General features: G+C 46.4%; 1 protein-coding gene across 2 annotated transcripts in view; it reads right to left on the reverse strand.

Annotated features, from left to right (window-relative positions):
- The window catches only part of ACVRL1 (activin A receptor like type 1), a 46,041-nt gene that overhangs the window by 16,589 nt on the left and 8,338 nt on the right, over positions 1–21,114 (reverse strand). Inside the window, exons 1-7 of one of the 2 annotated variants that reach the window (XM_066613651.1) lie at positions 13,031–13,089; positions 11,363–11,434; positions 8,829–9,050; positions 7,079–7,293; positions 5,961–6,060; positions 993–1,139; positions 120–395 (exon numbers count right to left, since the gene is read on the reverse strand). In XM_066613651.1, the coding sequence (XP_066469748.1) occupies positions 120–395; positions 993–1,139; positions 5,961–6,060; positions 7,079–7,293; positions 8,829–9,050; positions 11,363–11,429 (1,027 nt within the window). In that variant the 5' untranslated portion in view covers positions 11,430–11,434; positions 13,031–13,089. Of the gene's footprint in view, positions 1–119; positions 396–992; positions 1,140–5,960; positions 6,061–7,078; positions 7,294–8,828; positions 9,051–11,362; positions 11,435–13,030; positions 13,090–21,114 lie in introns of those variants that run through there. The other variant, XM_066613650.1, reaches the window with a different exon arrangement.

Genomic DNA, 21,114 nt, shown 5'->3' on the forward strand with positions numbered 1-21,114 from the left:
GCTAGAGGCTGTGAATAATCTCTGATTCCCACTTCTAGAAGAAGCTTCCTTATACAGAAGTGGACATGGGTGCTTCTTGTTTGCCAGAAGGACTTGGCCAACAATTGAAGTCCATTTACCCAGATCAGCAATGCAGCACTGCATATTGTTCTTGACCAAAATGTTCCTGCTTTTCAGGTCCCGGTGGGCAATGGCTGGCTTGCCCTGGGTGCCAAAGATCTCCACGTGTAGGTGAACAAGGCCGCAGATGATGGAGTTGGCCAAGCGCAGGCAAGTCTCCCCATCCAACACGGTGGACTGCAAGTAGTCATAGAGGGAGCCATGTTCGTGGTAGTGGGTGATCAGCCACAGCTGCGTACTGGAGTTCCTGGATGTCATATCGGAGGCAATGAATCCTGTGGGTGGGGAAATTGAGCAAAGTTCAAGAGAGGATCCAAACAGGCGGGTGTGTGGCTGGCAATACGTAGGGGCAGTTTGCCTGTCAGGGGCCACTTGGGACAATCAGAGCATTGGTCGTCTGTGGCCTATATATGCCCACTATATGACTGTGACATGCATTATGATATGCCCAGTGTGATATGCCCATTGTATGACTAGGGCGTGAGTGCCTGATTTTTCAAATATAGGGAAGTTTGATCTGAGAGTGCCATCTGAATCAAGACTGCAGCAGAATGGGAGACTTCAGCCCATTATCCCATGGTCCCAATCTGGACAAACCTCCTGCCACAGTTGTTATTATAGTTGTTGGAGCCAACAGAAGCTTTTCTCTTGGGGCAAATAGCAACTATAGGGGGGGCCTGAGCCAAATTGAGACTGAAGTTGGGCTGAAAGGTTCAAGTCCCACCAGCATGGCCCCAATCTGAATTCCTTTCCCCATGTATTCTATAAACATTGGAAAAATCAAGCATGCGTGCCTCAGTCACACAATAGACACGTTGTGTAGTTTGGCCCAGTGCTGACATTTCTGGAGAGGTGTCATCATTTCCACTCACCTAAAATGTTGTCATGCCTCAGCAGCACTGTGTTGTAGATCTCTGTCTCACGGAACCATGACTGTTCATCGCGGGAAGAGAAGATCTTCACAGCCACGTTCTCGCCATGCCAGGTAGCACGCCACACCTCCCCATAGCGACCTTTGCCTATTGCAATGACAATGTACACACCAGGTTGGGACTGACTACATCTACAGTGTTCTCTCCCCACTACCCTGAGCTGGGGTGTGGTTCACAAACATACATCTATGTATGCCAACAAACTATGCCACATGCATGGAATATTAAGCTGACTGGGTCCATTGCTACCTTAATGAAGGTCTCCCAGATTGGAATGGTTTGTGGCAGAATGCAAAACCGACAGCTTTTCCTTGTGCTAAATTAGTCAGACAATGCACTTGCTATGAGCACAGATGTCCCACAAGATGACCAAAAGGAAACAAAACACCCTCCATCAAAAGCTGTGGTCATGTAAATAACTCCAACTGGTTCTGTGCATGAAGCAAGATATGGTATGGCCTGAAATCTGGAAGGCGTCAATTACTATATAACTGAGACTGAAGGCAGATTGATGGTCAAAGCGTCCTTACTTGATACAAATATAACCTCTTCTGTCTTGGCGCAGGCCCTAAAAAAATGATTCTGCAGATTTCCAAAATAGACGAGTGTGAGTTGTGGAAGGTGCTAAATGGCTAGCACACATGATGTCAGCAACATACCTCTACACACACATGCATGCTTCCTTCCTCCCCAACATCATCCACTTGATCTGCCTCTAGACCCAATCCCTACCACCAGAGGGGTGGACAAGTGACAGCTGCTCCTCCTTCTTGCTCCTATTGCTCTCGCTCTCACCCTGAACCAGAGGGAGATAGTAGACAAGTGAACAGCAATGGCAAGAAGACAGTCCCTCTGACCAGGGGATCCTGGTTGTCAGCAGTGGGTCTTCTCCCGAGGTGTGGATCTCAGCAGATACCTGATGATGCTGACCACTGATGCGACCCTGCAATACTCATGCTACAAGGCAATCACAATCCAGGAAACCCAGGTGTTTGCTTCTAAATGTGAACCTATCCAAAGATTCAGGCAATTCATTATCTTAAGCAATATTTTAATGGCGTCATTCCATAGGACAGTGGTTTTCAAACTCTCTTGGAAAGTTTGAGCCGCTCTAAGTTCTTGTCGGGGCAGGGGGAGGCAGTGGGGGTGGGGGGAAGACAGCGGCGCGATCCCTAGGATCCCTAGGATCGCGCCGCTCAGGGGAGCTGCAGGGGCTTGGCTGCACGTACCTGCAGCCTCCCGGGGGTGTGGGGAGCCCTGCATGACCTTCTGCAGGACTCCCTGCAGCTTCAGAAGTGAAAGTGGAGCAATTGCGCTCCACTTCCGCTTTAGCAGAGGCAGGGCACGATTGCTCCACTTTCGCTTTCAAAGCTGTGGGAAGCCCTGCAGAAAGTCGCGCAGGGCTCCCTGCACCCCCAAGAGGCTGCAGAAGGCTCAGGTACGTGCAACCAAGCCCCTGCAGCCCCCTGAGCGGTGTGATCCCCAGGATCGCCTCCTCCCTGCCTCCAGGCTGCCCCCACCCCTTTAGGCAGTGGTACTCAAACTTTTCCAGCCAGTGGCTCCCCACACCCCCGTGGCTGTTGGCCATGACTCCCCATCATGTTCCTGAGGGCTGGAAGTGATGACATTAAACAGGAAGTGGCCAGAAATATTAACTATATTAAATATATCAAATATGATATTATAATATTATATTTATTATAATATTAAATATTAAATATATTAACTTTATTAATATTAATTATATTAATCATATCATTAATTAAATGCAGATCTTAAAAATATATTATTAATACACAGCACTATACATGCTTTATAAATGATCAGCTGCTGATCACTGTTGGAGACAGGATGCTGGAGTAGGTAGATTTTGTCTGGTCCAGGAAGACTCATTTTTTTAACTTTGTAAGCATACCAATAGAATTGTTTTATCAAATGAACTTTGTGAACAACCAGTCTGACCAACACACACACACCCCTGTGGACCCCAATCCAACTAGTCATTTCTCCCATTCTCCTTGGATAGGATTGAACCCTGGGTAAGAGGCACTTTTTCAAGTGCGTGCTCCTTTTTTTTTAGTAGGGGGAGAGTAACTGGCCCACCTCACCCCAGCACTGTCTGTTCTAGTGGCTGTCTGCTGGTATTCATTTGCATCTTTTTAGATTGTGAGCCCTTTGGGGACAGGGAGCCATTACGGTAGTTATTTGATTTTTCTCTGTAAACCGCTTTGTGAACTTTTAGTTGAAAAGCGGTATATAAATACTGTTAATAATAATAATAACCCTTTATTAATTTAATGAAATTAAATTTTTCCAGCAGCTGGTGGGAAAAACAAAAATAGACCATGAAAATATATCAGAGCTGATAAGGGTTTGGTTAGGAAGCTGATTTGTCCCGTATACTAGGAGATGCACAGCTCAAGCCTATGCATGTCTACTCAGAAGTAAATCCCATTAGAGTCAATGGCGCTTACTCCCAGGAAAGTGTGGATAGGATTGGGCTGGCAATCACTTCATCAATGGCTGATAAGTATTCCCTTCAAACAGCAAGTTTCATCACTTTAAAAATACAGCCTCTCCTCTTCAGTCAAACAACAAGATTAATAAATCACTTTAAAAACAGTCCCCTTTTTCTGCTCCTGGCCAAGTAAAGTGTGTGCTTCTCTCTCTCTCTCTCCCCCCCCCCCCTTTGCCAGCTGCATGGAAACAACTTTAAGGCCCCTGGTGACTGGTAAAATAGGAAGTGTTTTATTTGGGGAGGGGGAGGAAAGTGGGAAGGTTTGGAGATCAAAAGGGGGGAGTGGAAGAGGGAGGGGGTTGAAAAGAGAGATTTCACTTTGATGAGAAGCGATCCCAGGCTAGGAACTAGGAACCAACCAGACAAGGATCAGGGAGGGTTAAGGACTGCAAGCTGAGCATGCTCGGTACTTGCCAAATGGGGGTTGGAGTCGAAGAGCTTTGGAAACAACATGCTGCGAACACAGAAGGCGGCAGCCTCGGAGTGGAGGGAGGGGCGGCAACAGCCACTCTCACAGTCATTCTGGAGGGAGCAGCTGAGCAACTCCTGTTTCTTCTGCTTTAAAAAAAAGCGCAGAAGACGGGCTCGTATTCTGCCCAGGGTGGTGACTGTATCACTGCGAGAGGACATCTCGTGCCTCCTCTTTGAGTTCCTGGCGCCTCCCTAAAGAGCCACGCCTCACAGTTTGAATAACACTGCCTTAAGGTGAAAGTGGCCAGGGCCCACATGCTAGGGCATCACAATGCCCCAGTTTGAAAAGTCCTGCCTTGAGACAGAAAAACTCTGTGGCCAAATTTGGGCTGAGGATCACTCTCCTTCTAGTATGCTTAAACAGGCAGGGCTAATAAAGTGGAATCATGTCTCTTTGAAAACCTCGACAATAACCCAACTTTCGCAGTGGTAGATACTACACATCCATTTCTCTCTTAAATCTCCACGTAAGAATTCTTTTTTTGGAGGATAGGGCTCAAAGCCCCTCAGGGCCAGGCCAGTTCATGCAACCCATTTCTGTGATTTCTTAAACCCAGAGTATAAAAGGTAATCTTGGAGTTTTTGCTTACAGGATGTTTACATGATGTATCTGTTGCTGGACTGAGCTACTTCGGATTGTGGGTGGGAAATTCAAATCTTGAACAAGTAATGTGTGATTTCTTGTCTTGGTTGAAGCCAGATTTGTTGTACTCAAATGATGTTTATACATTTTTTAAAAGTCTGAAAGCTCCCACACATCAACTATTTCTTTGCACATAAGGGCAGTCTACATGGTCCAGAAACAGGCACATCACACAAGTCTGCTTATCATGCATCTCAGCTCTCAGTAGGTTCATCCAGTTCTAGATGATGCTGGTCTAAGGGTTGAAGATCCTGAAATTTATCAGAGAGCTGGGATTTATGTTCTTCTTTCTGTGCTGTTAGATGAAGGCGCCAATGGCTGACAACAATATGTGGAAAAGTAGGTACAGCACCATCTGTAGGATACTGGAGGGGGCAGTGTAATTCCCAGGAGGCAGGTGACTCATAGGCTACCTGTCTCAGACCTTTACTTTTGTCCTTTGTGACCTGTAGAGGTGTGTCCCTTCCTTTCTTCCTCCCATCCTCTCCTGGTCTTCCAACTTGCAGGAGCTGTGGTGTATCTGGGGGGGGGGGCAAGGGGGACAAATGCTGCACCGCCATCCACCCCCACAGCACTCAGTTGGCCAGTGTGCCAATCTGAAGGCTGTCCCCTGAGGACCTTTTGCCCATAGGCGTTCTGAGGAACAGGGAAGCAGAGTGTTGCTTCCCCAACCCTCCTAAGGCCTTGTAAAGCCCTTGGAGGGCTGAAAAACATCACTTCCAGGTTCACAGAGGAAACCAGAAGTGACATTCTCAATCCCTTAGAAGGCCTTTTGAGGACTGGGGAGACTTCCCCAGTCCTCAGAAGGCCTTCTAAGGGCATGAAAACGTCACTTTCAGTTTCCTCCATGAAACTACAAGTGATGTTTTTTGGTCCTCCAAGGGCTTTACAAGCCTGCACACAGCCTCCCTATGCCTCTAGAAAGGAGACAGGGGGTGACAGCCTGGCCAATGAGGGAAATGGCAACTCAGCCAGTGGGGGAGGGGGCAGCTTGTGGTTGTGGCCCTGGGCTGTGCAGGGGCCAGGACTGCCACTGTGCAGGAGCTCCCTCCATAAGCTCTGGCAAGTCACATGGAGTCCACCATGCCTGGAGCTCATGCACACCCATGTGAAGGGAATAGCTCTAAGATTCCCTGTTTCAAACTCTAGGACTGGTACTTTACTGTTTGCAGCAACTAGAAGGGATAGTTAGGAAGAAACTGGAAAAAAGATCTTCCATCATATGACTCTAATAAATTTATATTCATAGCTCTTTTTTCCAACTGATTTTGCTTACCAACACATTCAACAAGGGTGATCTGTCGAGCCACAGTTCTTTGGACAAGAAAGGGCAGCCCAGAGCCACTCCCAGTGGTGCAGTCATCACTCAGCAAATCCTGGAGGCAAATGGAAACAAATGAGAAGCAGGTGAAGATGTACTTTAAAAGATGGCAAACTCCAGCATTAACTCATACTATTGCCTCTTGATGGGAAGAACTTGGATACAGCCCGCTCGGCTGCCTTTCCATCCCAGACAAAGTCCACCTGGATGCACTAATTTAAACAGGAGCTCATTGGGGCCAGAAGGCATGCCTCTCAGGTGCTAGAGAGGCATGCATGCAACTGAAAGCAGCTCTCATTTGCTAAACACAGCAGCTTAGGTGGAGTGGGAGATGCAGCTTAGGTCATGACTGGGAGATGTAGGGGGGGGGGAGGTTCACTCTATTACCTGCATGCTGTTTTCAAACTGAAAATTGCTCCCCTTAAAGTGGCTGTTTGCTGCTGAAACTAGGCTACTCTCAAACTGCTCAAATTTCAGAAGCAAATCACTGCCTTTGGGGGATGATTTTCCCTCTGGAAAGAGCACGCAGAGCAAGAGTGAACCTCCCCGCTCCCTCTGAAAATCATGACTCTGAACAGGGGGTGCTCCCCCATGTAGCTGTTTTGAGCAATGAATAAACATTTTCCACTGCACCCATTTGCACATCTGTCTAGTTTGGCTTGTTGTTGCATCTCAAACAGGGGTCCTTTCTAGTAGAAAAGGCAGACGCACTAAAGATGACCATGACAGGAAACACTACAGGCAAATGTGTTTGTCCTTCTATTGGGGGCAGGCCATGATGTGGGTAGAATAGCAGGAAATTAAGGTTAAACAGGAGGCAAGGTACAAGCAAACTGACCAGGCATCTTCAGGAAGAGATACAGGATTAAGAAAGACAATGACATCCAACCAACCCAAGCATGGACAGGTCTGAGGGACAACCAAAGTGGAGCCTTTGACTAGCCAGCCAGCAGCAGCCTCTTCCTGCCTCCTTTTACAGAGGCTGCTGGGAGTCTGGAACTGAGAAAGCAAGGAAGGTCATATGGTCCCAAGGTGGTGGTGGGACAGAGGACATATTCCTGCTGCTTACGTACGTCTAAGGTACTGTCGCCAACCATAGCTGCCTTCAGCATGATGTCCATGTCCCCTAGTTCATCCGACACATAGTGCATCTGTCTCCATCGATTCTGGACCAACTTCCACACGAGGAGCCCCACCAGCACAGAAAGGAGCAAAATACCAAATAGTGGCACCAGGATAATCAGGAGAAGTTTCTTATGAGATGGGTCCTCATTAGGTTCTATATTATCTGATTGGAAGAAAATGAAAACCATTTGGTTATGCTGAAATAACTATAAGAAATAAGTCTTTAAGATGCCAGAAGACTGCGGTTTTCATGTGATTTCCTTTTGCCATTTTTATGGTGATGAGGGCCACAGGCTAGCCATACATTATCCCATTCGCTCCAAACAAACAGCTATAGACCTGCAAAGGGGATTGTCTCCCCCACCCATTGGAGCCAGTAGTCAGTCTGCATATTGAGGGCCCAGTCCTATCCAACTTTCCAGTGCTGATGCAGCCATGCCAACGGGGTGTTTGCTGCATCCTACAGTGAGGGGAAAGTCACGGAGGCCTCCTCTGAACTGCATTGTAGCTACATTGGCGCTGGAAAGCTGGATAGGGTTGGGCCCTAAAGACATAGCCTCAGGCTAACAACATTTCCAATTTATTTTCACTGCAACTTGGTAAGAAAAGCGATCAGCAAAAGAAGAGGGGGACCAAGAAACTGAATCCGAAGATAAGCCCTTGTTAGTAGTCTCATTAACAAAAAGAACGGTATCCCATTTTCTCAAAGGCTCTCCTTCAGTGGCGGTTCTGGGCTTTTCTCCACCAGGGGCCAGCCCTTTGTTTGCCGCCCCCACCCCCTGACCCGGAAGTAATTGCGGTGACATCATATCACTGCAATTGCTTCTGGAATTGTGCCGGGAGTTGAAGCCTCTCCCAGTGTGATTCTGTTCCAAGGAGGGAAAAGCAGAGCCCAGAGCGATGTGAAATCGTGTCAGTAGTTTCCTGGTGTGTTGCCACTCTGGTGCGCATCTTTCATTTCCTTGGAGGAGATGAAAGATGCTGCCCAGGTCCCAGAGTGGTGTGGAATCATGCCCAGAGTGGCTGCCACTCTGGATGCGATGCTGCTCAGGGCCATGTCTTTAGTCTCCTGCAAGGAGACAAAAGACGCACCCCAGAATAGCCCCAGAGTGACTGTGAGTTGTGGCGACTCCAGCTGTGATTCTGCACTGTTCTGAGCTGCCCCCCCTCTCCTCCTTTATAGGAGGAGCACATTGGGAGTCACAACTCCTGGCATGCTGCCACTCAAGGCCACGTCTTTCCTTCAATAAAGGAGGAGAGGAGGTGGTGGTCTAGAATGGCACAGAATCGCAGTTGGAGTGGCCACAACTCATAGCCACTCCAGACATGATTCCGCTCTATCCCCTCCTTCATTAGGAGAAGGATTTTTGTTTGTGTTTTTTTTTTTTTTAAGGAAAGGATCCAGTGGAGCTGCTGGCTTCTTTGTCTTTAAAAAAATAAATGGGTGGTGGGGGGGGGCAAAGCTGGTGGTGCTGCCCCCGCAAGCATGGCACTCAGGGTATTTGCACTCCTTGCCCCCCCAGGTACGTTGCTGCTCTTCCTCACTGGAGGTTTTCAAGTAGGTTGGCTGTCATGGATGCTATTGTTGCCTGTACTGAGGCTATGATACTTAGAGATCAGACATCCATCACTATGAGAGGCCTCAACTCTTTTCTCTCAAGTTGGGCACAAACCCTGCAACAGAAGGCTCAGCCCTACCTTTCAACTCAATGTTGAGATTCTCATTACACATGTTGGAGAAGCAGCATTTCATGCCATAGACTTCTGTGATGGAGCCCTTACAGTACTCGCTCGTGGGATCCCGCATGCACCCTTTCTTGTTGTGAGGTTTTCCTTCCTCCAGATGTTTGCTTACAAAACAGACTCTCCCTGAGCAAGTGGCGCTTTCACAGGCCGGCTCACAAACACAGGCCAGCTCATCTGCGAGGATAAATACAAAGAATAAAGGCATCTTTCACTGATCTTTAACTGTTTATTCCCAGTCTCCAAACCCAAACAAACAACACAAGAACCATGATATTTGCAGTATCTGGTATTTGAATGTGAGGTTAGATGGTAAAAACTATTCTGTAGTTGAAAGAAGCTTCTGACAACAAAAAAGCCATATATAGTGGGGCCAAGTAGTGGCGTCACTTGGATTTGCATCACCTGGCGTGGGAGGCCTGCGCATCACCTCATGCAGTGGGTGGGGTAACACCCCAGGTGGTAGGCATAGTGATGTACCATCGCCCTGCCCCCACTGGTTTTTTGGCTGTACCTTTTGATAGAACACAGATATTTCAATGTGGTTTGTTTCATTGCATTCTGCATGAAATTACACATTGATTGATATATAACATGATGGTATTATTCCTCAAAACTCTGATTTTAGTGATTTTGAAAACTTGTAGAGCCACACACACACACCTCCCGTGTCAACTTACTAATACCTTATTGCAGCGGTTCTCAATCTTTAAGCACCAGGACCCACTTTTTAGAATGACAATCTTTCCAGGACCCATTGGAAGTGATGTCATGGCCAAAAGAGACATCATCAAGCAAATTAAAATAAATAATGATAAATTAAATTAAAATAAATAATTAAATAAGGGGAAGCCAGTCCTGTTCCACCAAGTGAATGTAGTCTGCCTGCAATAACACCCCCCCCCCCAAGAATCAGTGAGATTTTCAGCCCTCCCCAGTGCCCAGTATAAGCCACCTGGCTTTACAAGTGCAAAATAGAAAACCTCCCCTTACCAGTTGAAGCCTCTTTTTTGGTCCTTTTTAGTGGGGGCAGAGGCTGCCTTCTGGAGCTTTTGTTGCACTCTAGTTCCATTGGATCGGGACCATTCTGGTGTCCTCACATTCCCCTTTGCTTGGCCTGATCACAAGCCAAGGCACGTCTGCCTACTCCACGTGAGTAAAGGCATCCACGTGACTTAGTTTCGCTTTCCATAGGGCTCAATACACTTGCAGCTGGGAGGGAGGGAACCTCCTTCTTGGGTGTTTTTTGGGGGCTACATTCATTGGATCAGGACCACTCTGGTGTTGTTGGATTCCTCTCAGCCTGCCCTTTCCGACATACTAAGGCAAGTACGCCTACACACAAGTAAATGTGCGATATGGCTCAGTTTCACTTTCCATAGGACTCCATTTTCGTTTTTTTGGTCATAACTTTTGAAGAAAAGGAGCTATTTGGTTTTTTTGAATTGCATTCAGCTGGGAATTCCACATCCAACGGTATATGGCATGATGGGGTTGCTCCTCAAACCACAATTTTAGTGTGCGTCACCCCAGTGCACGTCACCTGGTGCGGCCCGCACCCCCCTAGCGACGCCACGGGGCCCAAGCACCTGGTACAGCAGCCTCATGGCATAGCACCTGCTTGGAATGCAGATGGCCCCAAACACGGGCATTTCCAGGTAGGGCTGCAAAAGACCCAAGTCTGGAATCCTGCAAAACCACTGTCATCACTCAGTCAGACAGATGGCCAAAAGGTCTGACTCAGCTGAAGGCAGCTTCTGATATAGCTTTGCTTGAGCTAAGTGGGTCTTGTCTGATCGGTTTCTGGTCAGGGAGACCACCTGGAAACCTGATACATGCTTGCTTGAATGGAATACATGGATACACATGCACACACAAAAGGCCATCTGGAGCTTCTGTTTCTTGGTTCTACTGAATGTCCAGTGCATGCACACCAAGAGTTGCCAAATGGCTTTCACTTCCAGCTGAGGCCATCACAAGGAACCAGTCCCTGTAGCTCCACTGGGCTACTCTTTGCCCCAACTAGGTGGTGAGAAAGAACAGCTCCTCAGAGACTGTAGCAGAGGTAAGGCAATTGGGGCTAAAAACCTGCCTCCATCCTGCAGAGTCACCTGTGAGCTGCTGGAAGAAGAGGATGTAGGAAAGAAGAATGCGGTCTCCCTCTCTCCCATAAAGCCTTACCAAAGGGGTACTTTGATTCTGAAGGGGCAGGGTTTGGTTGGGAAGGGGATGCTGAGTCCAGTTCCTTGACAGGAGTTTCCAGAGAAGGGGCATCATGGTGTGCCCCCAAGGGATTCTTGACTCAGCCTTTTCCCCAGTCTGACCTGCCTTATCCCCCAGCTGTGGGGAGTGTGGGCCACAAATTCTCTGGAGCGACACCATTATCATTTCCCATGCCTGGGTGCTTTATTAATGCAACTCCAAACAGCTTTATTTTAGAGACACCCATGAGCCACTCCTTTCTCCAGGTTGCCCCCAATTTTTCTTACCCGCTATGACGTTTCTTGAAAGACTCAGGATGGCCAAAGAAAGGCCCAGGATGGCAGCTTGAAACATTTTCTCTGTGGAAAAAGGTAGTATTAGTTAATAAGGTGGATCCTAACAAGTGTTTTTTAAACTCACACTATACAGGTTGAGCCTCATTATTTGTGTGGGTTCTGTTCCAAGCACTCACATTAATGCACTAAAGCAAATCAATTTAAAAAACAAAGTTCCTTTGCTCAGGTGATTTAAAAACAGCCTTGATGACCTTTGTGATGTAAGATAAGAGTCATTAAGAAGACAATCCATCAATGTCCTCCTCCAAGCTCTTACAAAGACGTTTCACTCAGCCCCTCCCTTCACCAATGCAAAGTGATTACCTTACTTTCACATGCTCAGGGGGAAGGAGGGGTCCACTGGAGAGAGAAGGATTGATGGATTGTCAGCCAGCTGCCCTCTCTCTCTCTCTCTCTCTCTCTCATTAAGGAGGCTATTGTTAAAGGACTGTTCAGTTTTTAAAACTGATTTTAAAGGGATGCATTTTCCCCCTTCTCCAGGGATCTGCACATTCCTTCTCATTTGCAGGGGCCATTCGTGTTGAGTCAAATCCATGTATAAATAGGCTGGACCTGTAATAGCATTTGTCTCAGCAAATCTTCTTATACTGTATACACTCTACATACCTAAAAGTAGAAGTTGATGAGAGTCCTTGCAACTGGAAGCTCCTGTTTTTTTTGTAAAAATAATGTCAATGTGGGAGGAATCCGGTCAAGTCTGGAATGTTTGATGAGACAGAGGTTCACTCTCCCCCCCAGACCCCACCAAAGTTGAAAGTTGCTCCTCTGAAGCAACAATTTGCCTGTGAAGTGGTGATGTGAGAAAATAGCTGCTTCACAGACAAATCACTGCTTGGGGGGGGGGGATGTTTTGCTTAAAAAGTAAAGCTATAAAATTTAAAGGGGAGGAGAGTAAATAGTTCCTTCTCACATGTCCCAGTCATGATTGGGATTGCACTCTCATTCGTTTGACCCCAAGAGAAGTCTGCAGAGTACAGCATTCCATGATTAAAAAGAAAGGAAAATATGCGCAAAAGGGATAGGTTGGAGATCTGCCAAAAAACCCAGACTGTCTTAGCTAGCCAAGACCCTGTTTCTGGAGGCACCTGAGTGTTTCTCACTAAATTACAACTTTTTGCAAATGATCACAACCCTCTGGTATGATTGGCTCTTTTCCTTTTGTTCTGCTCTCATTTTTCTAATTTAGGAGACGGATTGTTCTGTGAGCGCGATAGAAGGGTAAAACTCAGTGGTAGAACACATGCAAAAGATCCTGGGTTCAGTATTTGGAATCTCCAAATAGTATTGGGTGGGACCCTGTCTCTAAACCTGGAAATATATTGACAAAGTTGGATCAGTGCTCTGATTCAGTGTAAGGCATGAAACATTTGGTTCTAATTTCTAATCCCCATTTCATACTGATGGGGCTAGAGAGATTGGTGACTAACCAGGAAAGAGATCTTGAAGTTATGGCACAGAGCTCAATGAAAACACTGAAAAGTGAAAAAAAATGAAAAATAACAGGGATAATTAGGAAAGATATTCAACTCAAACAGCTAATATTATAATACCCATGTGCAAATCTATGGTTTAGTTAGGTGTAAATACGCCAGTCTCAACCTTTTTTTCTTTTGGCTATGGCCCCTTAGCAGCTCTTCTCAGGTACCAGGAAGTTGTCCCCTAGGTGTGCCTGCAAAGAGAAGCGAGGCTTTCAGACAGCGGCTGGCTTCCTTTCACTTCATGCACTGAACTCTATTCAGGGATGTCAATGAGCTTAGTAAACCTGGTGGATGGTGATGCTGCAGTTGGAAGTGTTTTGGGCTTGTTTGCGGATGTAGTTTTAGTTTTGGGGTGTCAAACTTTTGGGTTTTTAAAAATTTTTTCTTTTAAGGAAAGATGAGTTTCCAGTCTTAGTTCTTGGCACAATCTGTCCTCAAAGGGAGTCAAGTTTGCCCTGCGCAGCACGGTTACTGTGGCAAATGTAATGCTCTCTCATGCTTGGCTCTGCTTCAATCTTCCCCGTCTATCTCCATGAGCTGCGGCCAGCTGTTCATTTCAGAGACTCAGGGGTTTTGGAGCAGGCTTATCAATGATATAAAAATACTCTTTGCAGGAATCCAAAAATGTTCCAGCTGCTCCAAACCAAGGAGACAGGGCTGGGGTTTGTGTGTGTGTGTGTGTGGGTTGCTTGTTTGTTCGTCTCCTTGTGAAACAGAAACTCTTGCCAAGTTAAACCAAATGGAGTCTTGACCTCACCCTTTTCCCTTCCAACTCCCGCAACTGTCCCCTTACTAAAGGCACAACTTTGGGGCCTTGGCAGTCTCGGCTGTTTTGTTCGGCATTGTCCACAGATTCCCAGCACAACCAAGCACAAACAAGCCACTTCTTGAGCCACTTCCTGCTATTGACGAATTCCAGCATGTAGCCAGGGCGTTGCAGGCAAGGCAGGAATCAAGATTGTTTAGATTTTGCCCTTGATGGGAGGAAATGAAGATATGCAAACACAGTGAGCCCAAAGCCTGAGAAGAACGGTCGGAGCAAGACGGAAGCAGCAAGGCTCCAGTCGTGAAGCCGCCTCGAGGGTCTTGAACTCCCCGGAAACAGTTTTCTTTGTTGCTGCTCATACAGGCTAGACTTCAGACAAGACTGGCTTGTAAACAGTAAGGTCAGGACAGAACACTCATATTATGGTTCAGTGCAGAAGGATGGTTGGCTCCCTCCAAGTCAGGCACCAGAACCAGGAGCAGGCACTCCCTCCTCCCTTATCCAGTGCAATCCCTCCCTCTTCCTTTCTTGGCTTTAACTACAGCTTAGTGTCATATCTGCACTGATAACATGACTAATATGACTAAGGGCACAATCCCAACTTGCACTGGAACAGGCAAGCCAGGAGGCTTGCGCTGTATCCAGCGCAGGATTGTGGCCAGCAGCGGCTTAGCCAGAGGCAAGGGGAAATTCTTCCCCTTACCCCTGGGTAAGGGCTGCTGGCCCCAATGGGTCTCCTCAGACTCACACCACCTCCTGAGGTAGTACAAGTTTAAGGAGAGCGGAGCAGCTTGAAGCCCCGCCTCCGACTCCCTGTACGCCCCCCCACTCAGGAACGCCTCCCTCCCTGCTCCTCCCCACCCTTCCCTTTTCCACTTGTGTCAGCGCAGGTGGACCAACACAAGTGGTGGAGCAGAAGCCAGCACAGAGGCTTCTGTCAGCCTCAGCAGGCTGGCGCTTCTTGGAGTGCCGGCCTGGCTTCCCCTTGAGGAGGCGCAAATGTGCTTTAGGCATGTTTGCAACCCTCCCAGGTCGGCCCAAGGAACTTGGGCTGGCTGAACTCAAGGTTAGGATTGCGCCCTAACACTAATATGACTAAGGCAAATCAGAGTTTGTCAAGGAGGGAGTAGCTTCTTATCTGGTTGTCCAGCGGAATGCAACTTCAAGGACACAGCCCACAACGTAGAGAGTACACAGACACGAGGAAATCCATCACCATTTCAGTCTGTATTTACAAATTTACAATAATAGCAGCAGCATAGCAAAACATACAACACACATGACCACCACATGATGGCTGTCACAGTCTCTTATAAAGCTCTGTGCACGAATCAGGATGGGTGGTGTCTCCTCCTCCTGCCACACCCTGTCTCATGATGGATGCCTTATCAGCTGGCTCACTCTACACCTGAGTCCTGGTGACTCAGCATACATTAGGCCCTACCTTATTCAGGCCTGCAAATCTATCGTGGGTTATTTTCTAACCCTGACAGAGTTCCCCTCTTAAATAGCATTTGAAACTAGGAAGCAAAGTGGGTTTGCAAGCTCTGGTTGAGAGGGAATCTGGTAGCATGTATAAAAACTAAACCATGGTTATGCCTGGCAAGTGTGGAGGGGAGGGCAGATTCATACTGAAGTGTTGTGGGAGCCATGGCTGGCTTCTGATGTGAAAATCCCTGTTTGCAGAGAACCAGCATTACAGCTGAGGGCCAAACTACATATTATGAAAAAGTACAATAAGACCCTGTGTTTTGGGGCTTATTTCTTGTAAACAACACACCAGAGGGGCCTTGAAAGGGACGGAGGGAGGGGAGCTTTAGCTGTCCATGCTGTGGTCCAAACCTGATCATGGCCTCCATGACCACTATTTGACTGGGGGGGAGGACCACTTCTATTGACACTCAATTGAAGGGGGCTTTCTTGAATCAGAATACTGTGTGTGGGGCTCATGATCAGATAAGATTTACAGCAGGGGTAAAAACTTGCCTACTCCTACTACTTGCCACAGTTTTATCCTATTTTGCCTTCACCCCTCCCAGTATACTATTAACACTATTAACAACAACAGCAACAACAACAACCCTTCCCCCCCAAAAAACCCCAAAGAACCACATTATATATTTGCCATGGCAAATATATTGTCCCGAGCCGCAACCAGTCTGGTGCAAACTCTCTGCCGAATAGCCCAACAGATTTTTCTCTGCTAATGTCAGATTATTGGTCTATTATTCACTTCTTATTCTCTGACTACTGAGGTGTCTACTCTGTGACTGACTCACTTCTTTATGGGAGAGGGTGTACATATGTGGTCACCACTCTGTTCCTCACCTCTATGTTCCCTGCATTTAAATCATCCTATCTGAAGGCATAAGATCAGACTTTTTCTGAGAATAGCAGTACAGGAGCATGATGAGAAGTGGAAAGTTTCAGAAGTGCCACTTGGATTCTGACCTCTGTTGGAGGAGAGGCTTAAGGGGAGCAGAGCACTTTGGGGAACATGTCAGTTCCCCCAGAGAGACAGTCCTGCTCCTTAGAAAGGGCGGCTAGTTCCCAGTTCTCATTCTTTCTGTCTCCCCTGAGCCTGTCTCAAGCTGCCTCTTTTTGTTCTTACTTTTAAGCTCAGGTACACTCAGGTAAACCCATCAGGAGCAGGTGGGTCTCTGTCATCATACCGGATTCTGAGGGCTTTCCCATCATCTACCACCTAGAGAAATCTGGAAGCATCTTAAACCATTAATGCTAATTTACCTAACAAAGGAATGACCAGCCAGCATTCCTCACCCCAAACTTGTTGCATAATGTCATCTTTCAATCTGCTGTTTCAATGTGTTGCTTAAATTGTATTTTATTGTACACTCTTCCTTCTTTATGCAGGTTTACCCTTGTTATCTACGGGTTTGGGGCCCACAGATTTGACTCAACACAGGTTCCAACCCATGTCAGGAGGGCCTCATTGTACCTCCCGGATGCGACTGGAAGAGTTTTCCAGTCACATCTTGGAGGAGTTCTGAAGCAGCCACCTAAGGCCTCAGAAGGCCTCCTAGAGGCCTCCAAAAGTGCATCTTTGGAAGTGCATTTCTGAGGCCTCTAGGATCGAGGAGGTTGTGTATTGCCTCCCTGGGCCTCAAAACACCTCCCAGACGCCACTGGAAGGCGCTTCAGTCATGTTTGGGACATCCTTGAGACCATAGATACCATTATCTGCAGGTTTTGTTATCTGTGGTGGGTTCAGAAATGGATCCCCCACAGATACCAAGGGCCAACATCTAAGTACTTTTGTCATACAGCTTTTCACTTATCCATACTGCAAATATTGACCATTGTTCTTTATCCATACCAAGATTTTTGATATAAAGTTCAGGAATGCTGGGGGAATCAAAACGACCAAGTCTGTCATGGAGACAAGGTCTACCTCCTATTTTATCCAGTAGGTATGCCTCCGTTCTCCTTTGCATTTTGGAGACAAAGAAGGGGACAAATTTGCTTTCAAGTGCCTGAGAAGCAGTTCCAGGAGGTTGGATCAAGTTTTGGATTTCTCCCCTTGTAGGAGAGATATCAAGAAGCACCCCCTTTTCTGGGTGTGCTCCTGCAGTTTTTAGTTTAGGGGACCCTAGGAGGACCGATCATGGCTAGGAAGAGGCACGCTCAGTGTAACATGCACTGCCTGAAAGTTAGCACATCCCCATGCTTTCAAGGCAAGTGTATTATGCACTCCCTTTTACCGTGCTTCTATTTTTGTGTTCTACCTATAAATTACTTTGAATATGGGTCCTAAAGAATAGAAGATGAACAAGTCATGGGAAAAGTGGAGAAAGGTGAAATCTAAGAGAGATGCTCATAGTTTGAAACTAAAACTTGAAGTACTAAGCCTCAAAATGTGATGCTAGAATATCTAAAGCATTTTCATTGTTGATTTTATTACTTTCTTGATGTTGTATATTGTTGTCACTACATTTATAGTTGCTATTTATTCTATTTTATGGTGACACGCAACATTTTTCTTGTGACATGCAATGCCTATGCTATTAGGCATTTAGGTTGATTTTGGGGTGAAATTGGAATGGTTTTGGAATGAGTTAGAACAGGGGTGCTCACACTTTTTTGGCTTGAGAGCTACTTTGAAACCCAGCAAGGCCCGGAGATCTACCAGAGTTTTTTTTACAATGTTCGCGCCATCATAACATATAACATTTATGTGTACTATGTATGTTGGTGTACCTTGAGCCCCACTGAGTATAACAGGACTTACTCCTGAGTAGACATGCCTAAGATTAGGCTGTGAGGCTGCAATCCTAGCCACACTTACCTGGGAGTAAGCCCCATTGAGTACAATGGGCCTTACTCCCGGCGTTTCCTCCCAGAGGCACCTGAAGGGGGGGGGTCGGCACTCCGCGATCTACTCATTTTGCCTCGTGATCTACCAGTAGATCGCGATCCACCTATTGAGCACCCCTGAGTTAGAATTTTCCCCAATGAAATGAATGTAATGATTGCACTTGATATCCAAATTTTCATTGTAAGGGTTGTTTCCAGGAATAGATTAGGTATGTATAAGAGGGAAAGGTGTATGGTATTGTGTTTTGTTCTTGGTAGTTGATTGAGACGTTTTATAAACAGACACGGCCAGTGTGATGGCTGGAGTTGCATTAGGCTACATTTGCCCGCAAGTTCTAATCTGGCACTTCAGAATGTAAAGCAAAGCAACAGTCTTTGGAGACTCCCTAAAGCACAAAAAAATCCTCTTTCTGTCTTTTGTTCTTCCTCACACTCGGTTGTCTAGTTGCTGCTCTGCTCTTCCATCCTCTTAGGCTGCCCAGTGGAGACAACACTTCAGCATTCCCTGTGTTCCAGCTGCTTCCCAGGCTCCTCTGTCCGTAAATAAACCCAGTGACCATCTCATTCATTTCACAACTGCCTGAACTCCAATTCTGAGACATCCTAGTCTCTGTAGGACACACCAAAGAGATGCCTCATGTCTGCTTCTTTCTACATCCTCTTCAGAGGAGATCCAGGGATTGGAAAATCAGATCATTCTATGTCTCTACTCCAGCAAATTGGGAAACAGTGGAGCCACCACAGCCCAGATGCTGAGGAGGAGAAAGGAAAGCAGTGGGAGGAGGTATGGGCCTCTTGGGGAAGGGAGTTTCAGAATCTTTACTATTGCCAGGAAGGAACTATTCTGGTATATCCACCAATTTAACCTTGGATGGAGGTGGGATGTGAGTCTCCCCAGATGATTTCTATGTGGAAGGAGAATCTTGCAGGAGGAAGCGATCCTATAGCTATCCTGGATCCAAACTGTATAAAGGTTATAACCAGCACTTCGAACCGTGCTTGGAAACAAACCAGGAACCAATGCAAGCTAAGCAGTATTGGCATACTATGCTCCAAATATTGGGCCCTGCTAGTAGTGGTGTCACTAGGGTTTGCATCACATGGCGCAGGAGGCTAGCACGTCACCCTCTTGATGAACCTCTTCCCATGAAGTGGGTGGGGCAACGCCCCAGGCTATGGGCCTGATGAAGTACTATTGCCCCACCTCCGCTAGTTTTTTTTGGCTATAACGTTTGATAGAGCAGAGATATTTAAAAATGGTTTGTTGCACTGCATTCTGTATGAAATTACACATGATATATAATGATGGTATTATTGGTATATAATATGGTATTATTATAATGATGATGGTATTATTCAAAAATACCAAGATTTTAAAATGTGGCCAATAGTGGTGTCGCCCTCCGCGCATGTCACCTAGTGTGGCGCACAACCCCCTAGTGACGCCATTGCCTGCTAGCAGCCTAGCACTGGCATTCTGGGCCAGCACTGAACATTCTTCAAAGGCAACCACACACAGACCATGTTGCAGGAACTAATCTAGATGTAGCTGAAGCATGCGTGACAGTCGCCAGATCCACCTCCTCCTGAATATCTTTTGATTCTATGCATTCTTGAAAAAAGTTCTATTAATAGGGCGGGGTCCAAATATATTATAAAATAAAATACCTTAACGGATGGCCCTCTCCATCTAGTGTATGCTAATAGAACTTGCATTCCTGTGTATGTTTTTTGTCATTTTTTTTTTTTTTTTTACAATTTCTACCCTTAAATGACATGAATTAAGCAGGAAGTGAAACTCGTATCTGAAACTAGAACTTGCTTTCAGTGCTGGGCAGAATAGATACTGCAACAACTGGCACATGCTGATGTGGTCATTTGATGGCTTCCGTCGGAACACACTAATGGAGTGGTTCGCAAACGTTTTCGATTGGCAGCTCCTTTGACCTACTGGGCCATTGGCCATGGCTGCCCATAGGGCTGCAACCCTATGCATTGTATAAGGTGGTAAGTTTTTTGTGAGAATTCCACAGCTTCCCTGTCTGGTTCCCTGGGAAGCCAGGAAACTCACAGTTTGGGAACCACTGCATTAAAGTCATGAGCTACCTGTACCGCATTGATGTGGTCGCAACCAGAATGTGGTTTGGAGGTTGTGAACTGACTGTGTAGTGAAGCAGTCGCACACATCTACTTCTGTTGGGATCTGAATCTGCTCAAGCCACAGTTTCAACATGCCAGTTTAGTTATCAGAATTTGTCCCAGTTCTCAATTCTTGGGATCTTCCCTTAGCGCCTTGGGATTCCGTTGCTGCAATCTACCTGGGAGCAAGTTCCACCAAATTCATTGGGACTTACTTCTCAGTAGACAGGCCTAGGTTTTTGTTGTTTGATTTAGACTACTTTCAATCTTTTTTTTTTAAACTTCTTGGCTCTCTTCTTACACTGAACACCCACTACCCCATCAACCTATGTTGCTGGTTATATTTGTTATGCTTCCTATATTTTAGAACTGGTGTAGCTCTTAGCATAGCATTTGAGAGTCCGAACATGACATGTTGTGTTCATATCTCAGCTTGGACACAGAATGTCCTTTGGCAAGCTGGCTGCTTTCTCAGCCTCCATCCCCCCCAACTTATCCTGTAATATGACTTGAGTAAAATAATGCAAGTCTACCTTGAAGGGTTGTTGCAATGATTACTGAGATGATGTATGTGGTGCACTTTGAAGCCTTAGAAGAGGGCTCTGTAAATGCTACAGATTATTCTGTGGTGATTATTTTGTGATTATTCTCAAAACCACTAACTCATTGCTGGTTCTGCTTTTTGATGCCTACGCTCATGACTTGGTTCCTTTTAAAAAAATCCCATTCTTGTGACTTAGACTTTTGCCCTTGTTTCAACATATGCTTCAACATAAGATTTTCCCATGGCAGCACTCCTCCGGCCAGTTATCAGGGTTTAAGGTCAGGACCTGTGGCAGAGCAAAGTGTGCCTAATTGGGTCCCCAGCCCAGTCAAGAATCAGAACAGTCTCAACAAAATGGGGAGTTCATGGCAAAGGCTTTTTCACTGCAGATGGTCACAACTTATATTCCTATATCTCTAGT

Source organism: Tiliqua scincoides, chromosome 2 (genome assembly GCF_035046505.1).
Source record: "Tiliqua scincoides isolate rTilSci1 chromosome 2, rTilSci1.hap2, whole genome shotgun sequence".
NCBI lineage: Eukaryota > Metazoa > Chordata > Lepidosauria > Squamata > Scincidae > Tiliqua > Tiliqua scincoides.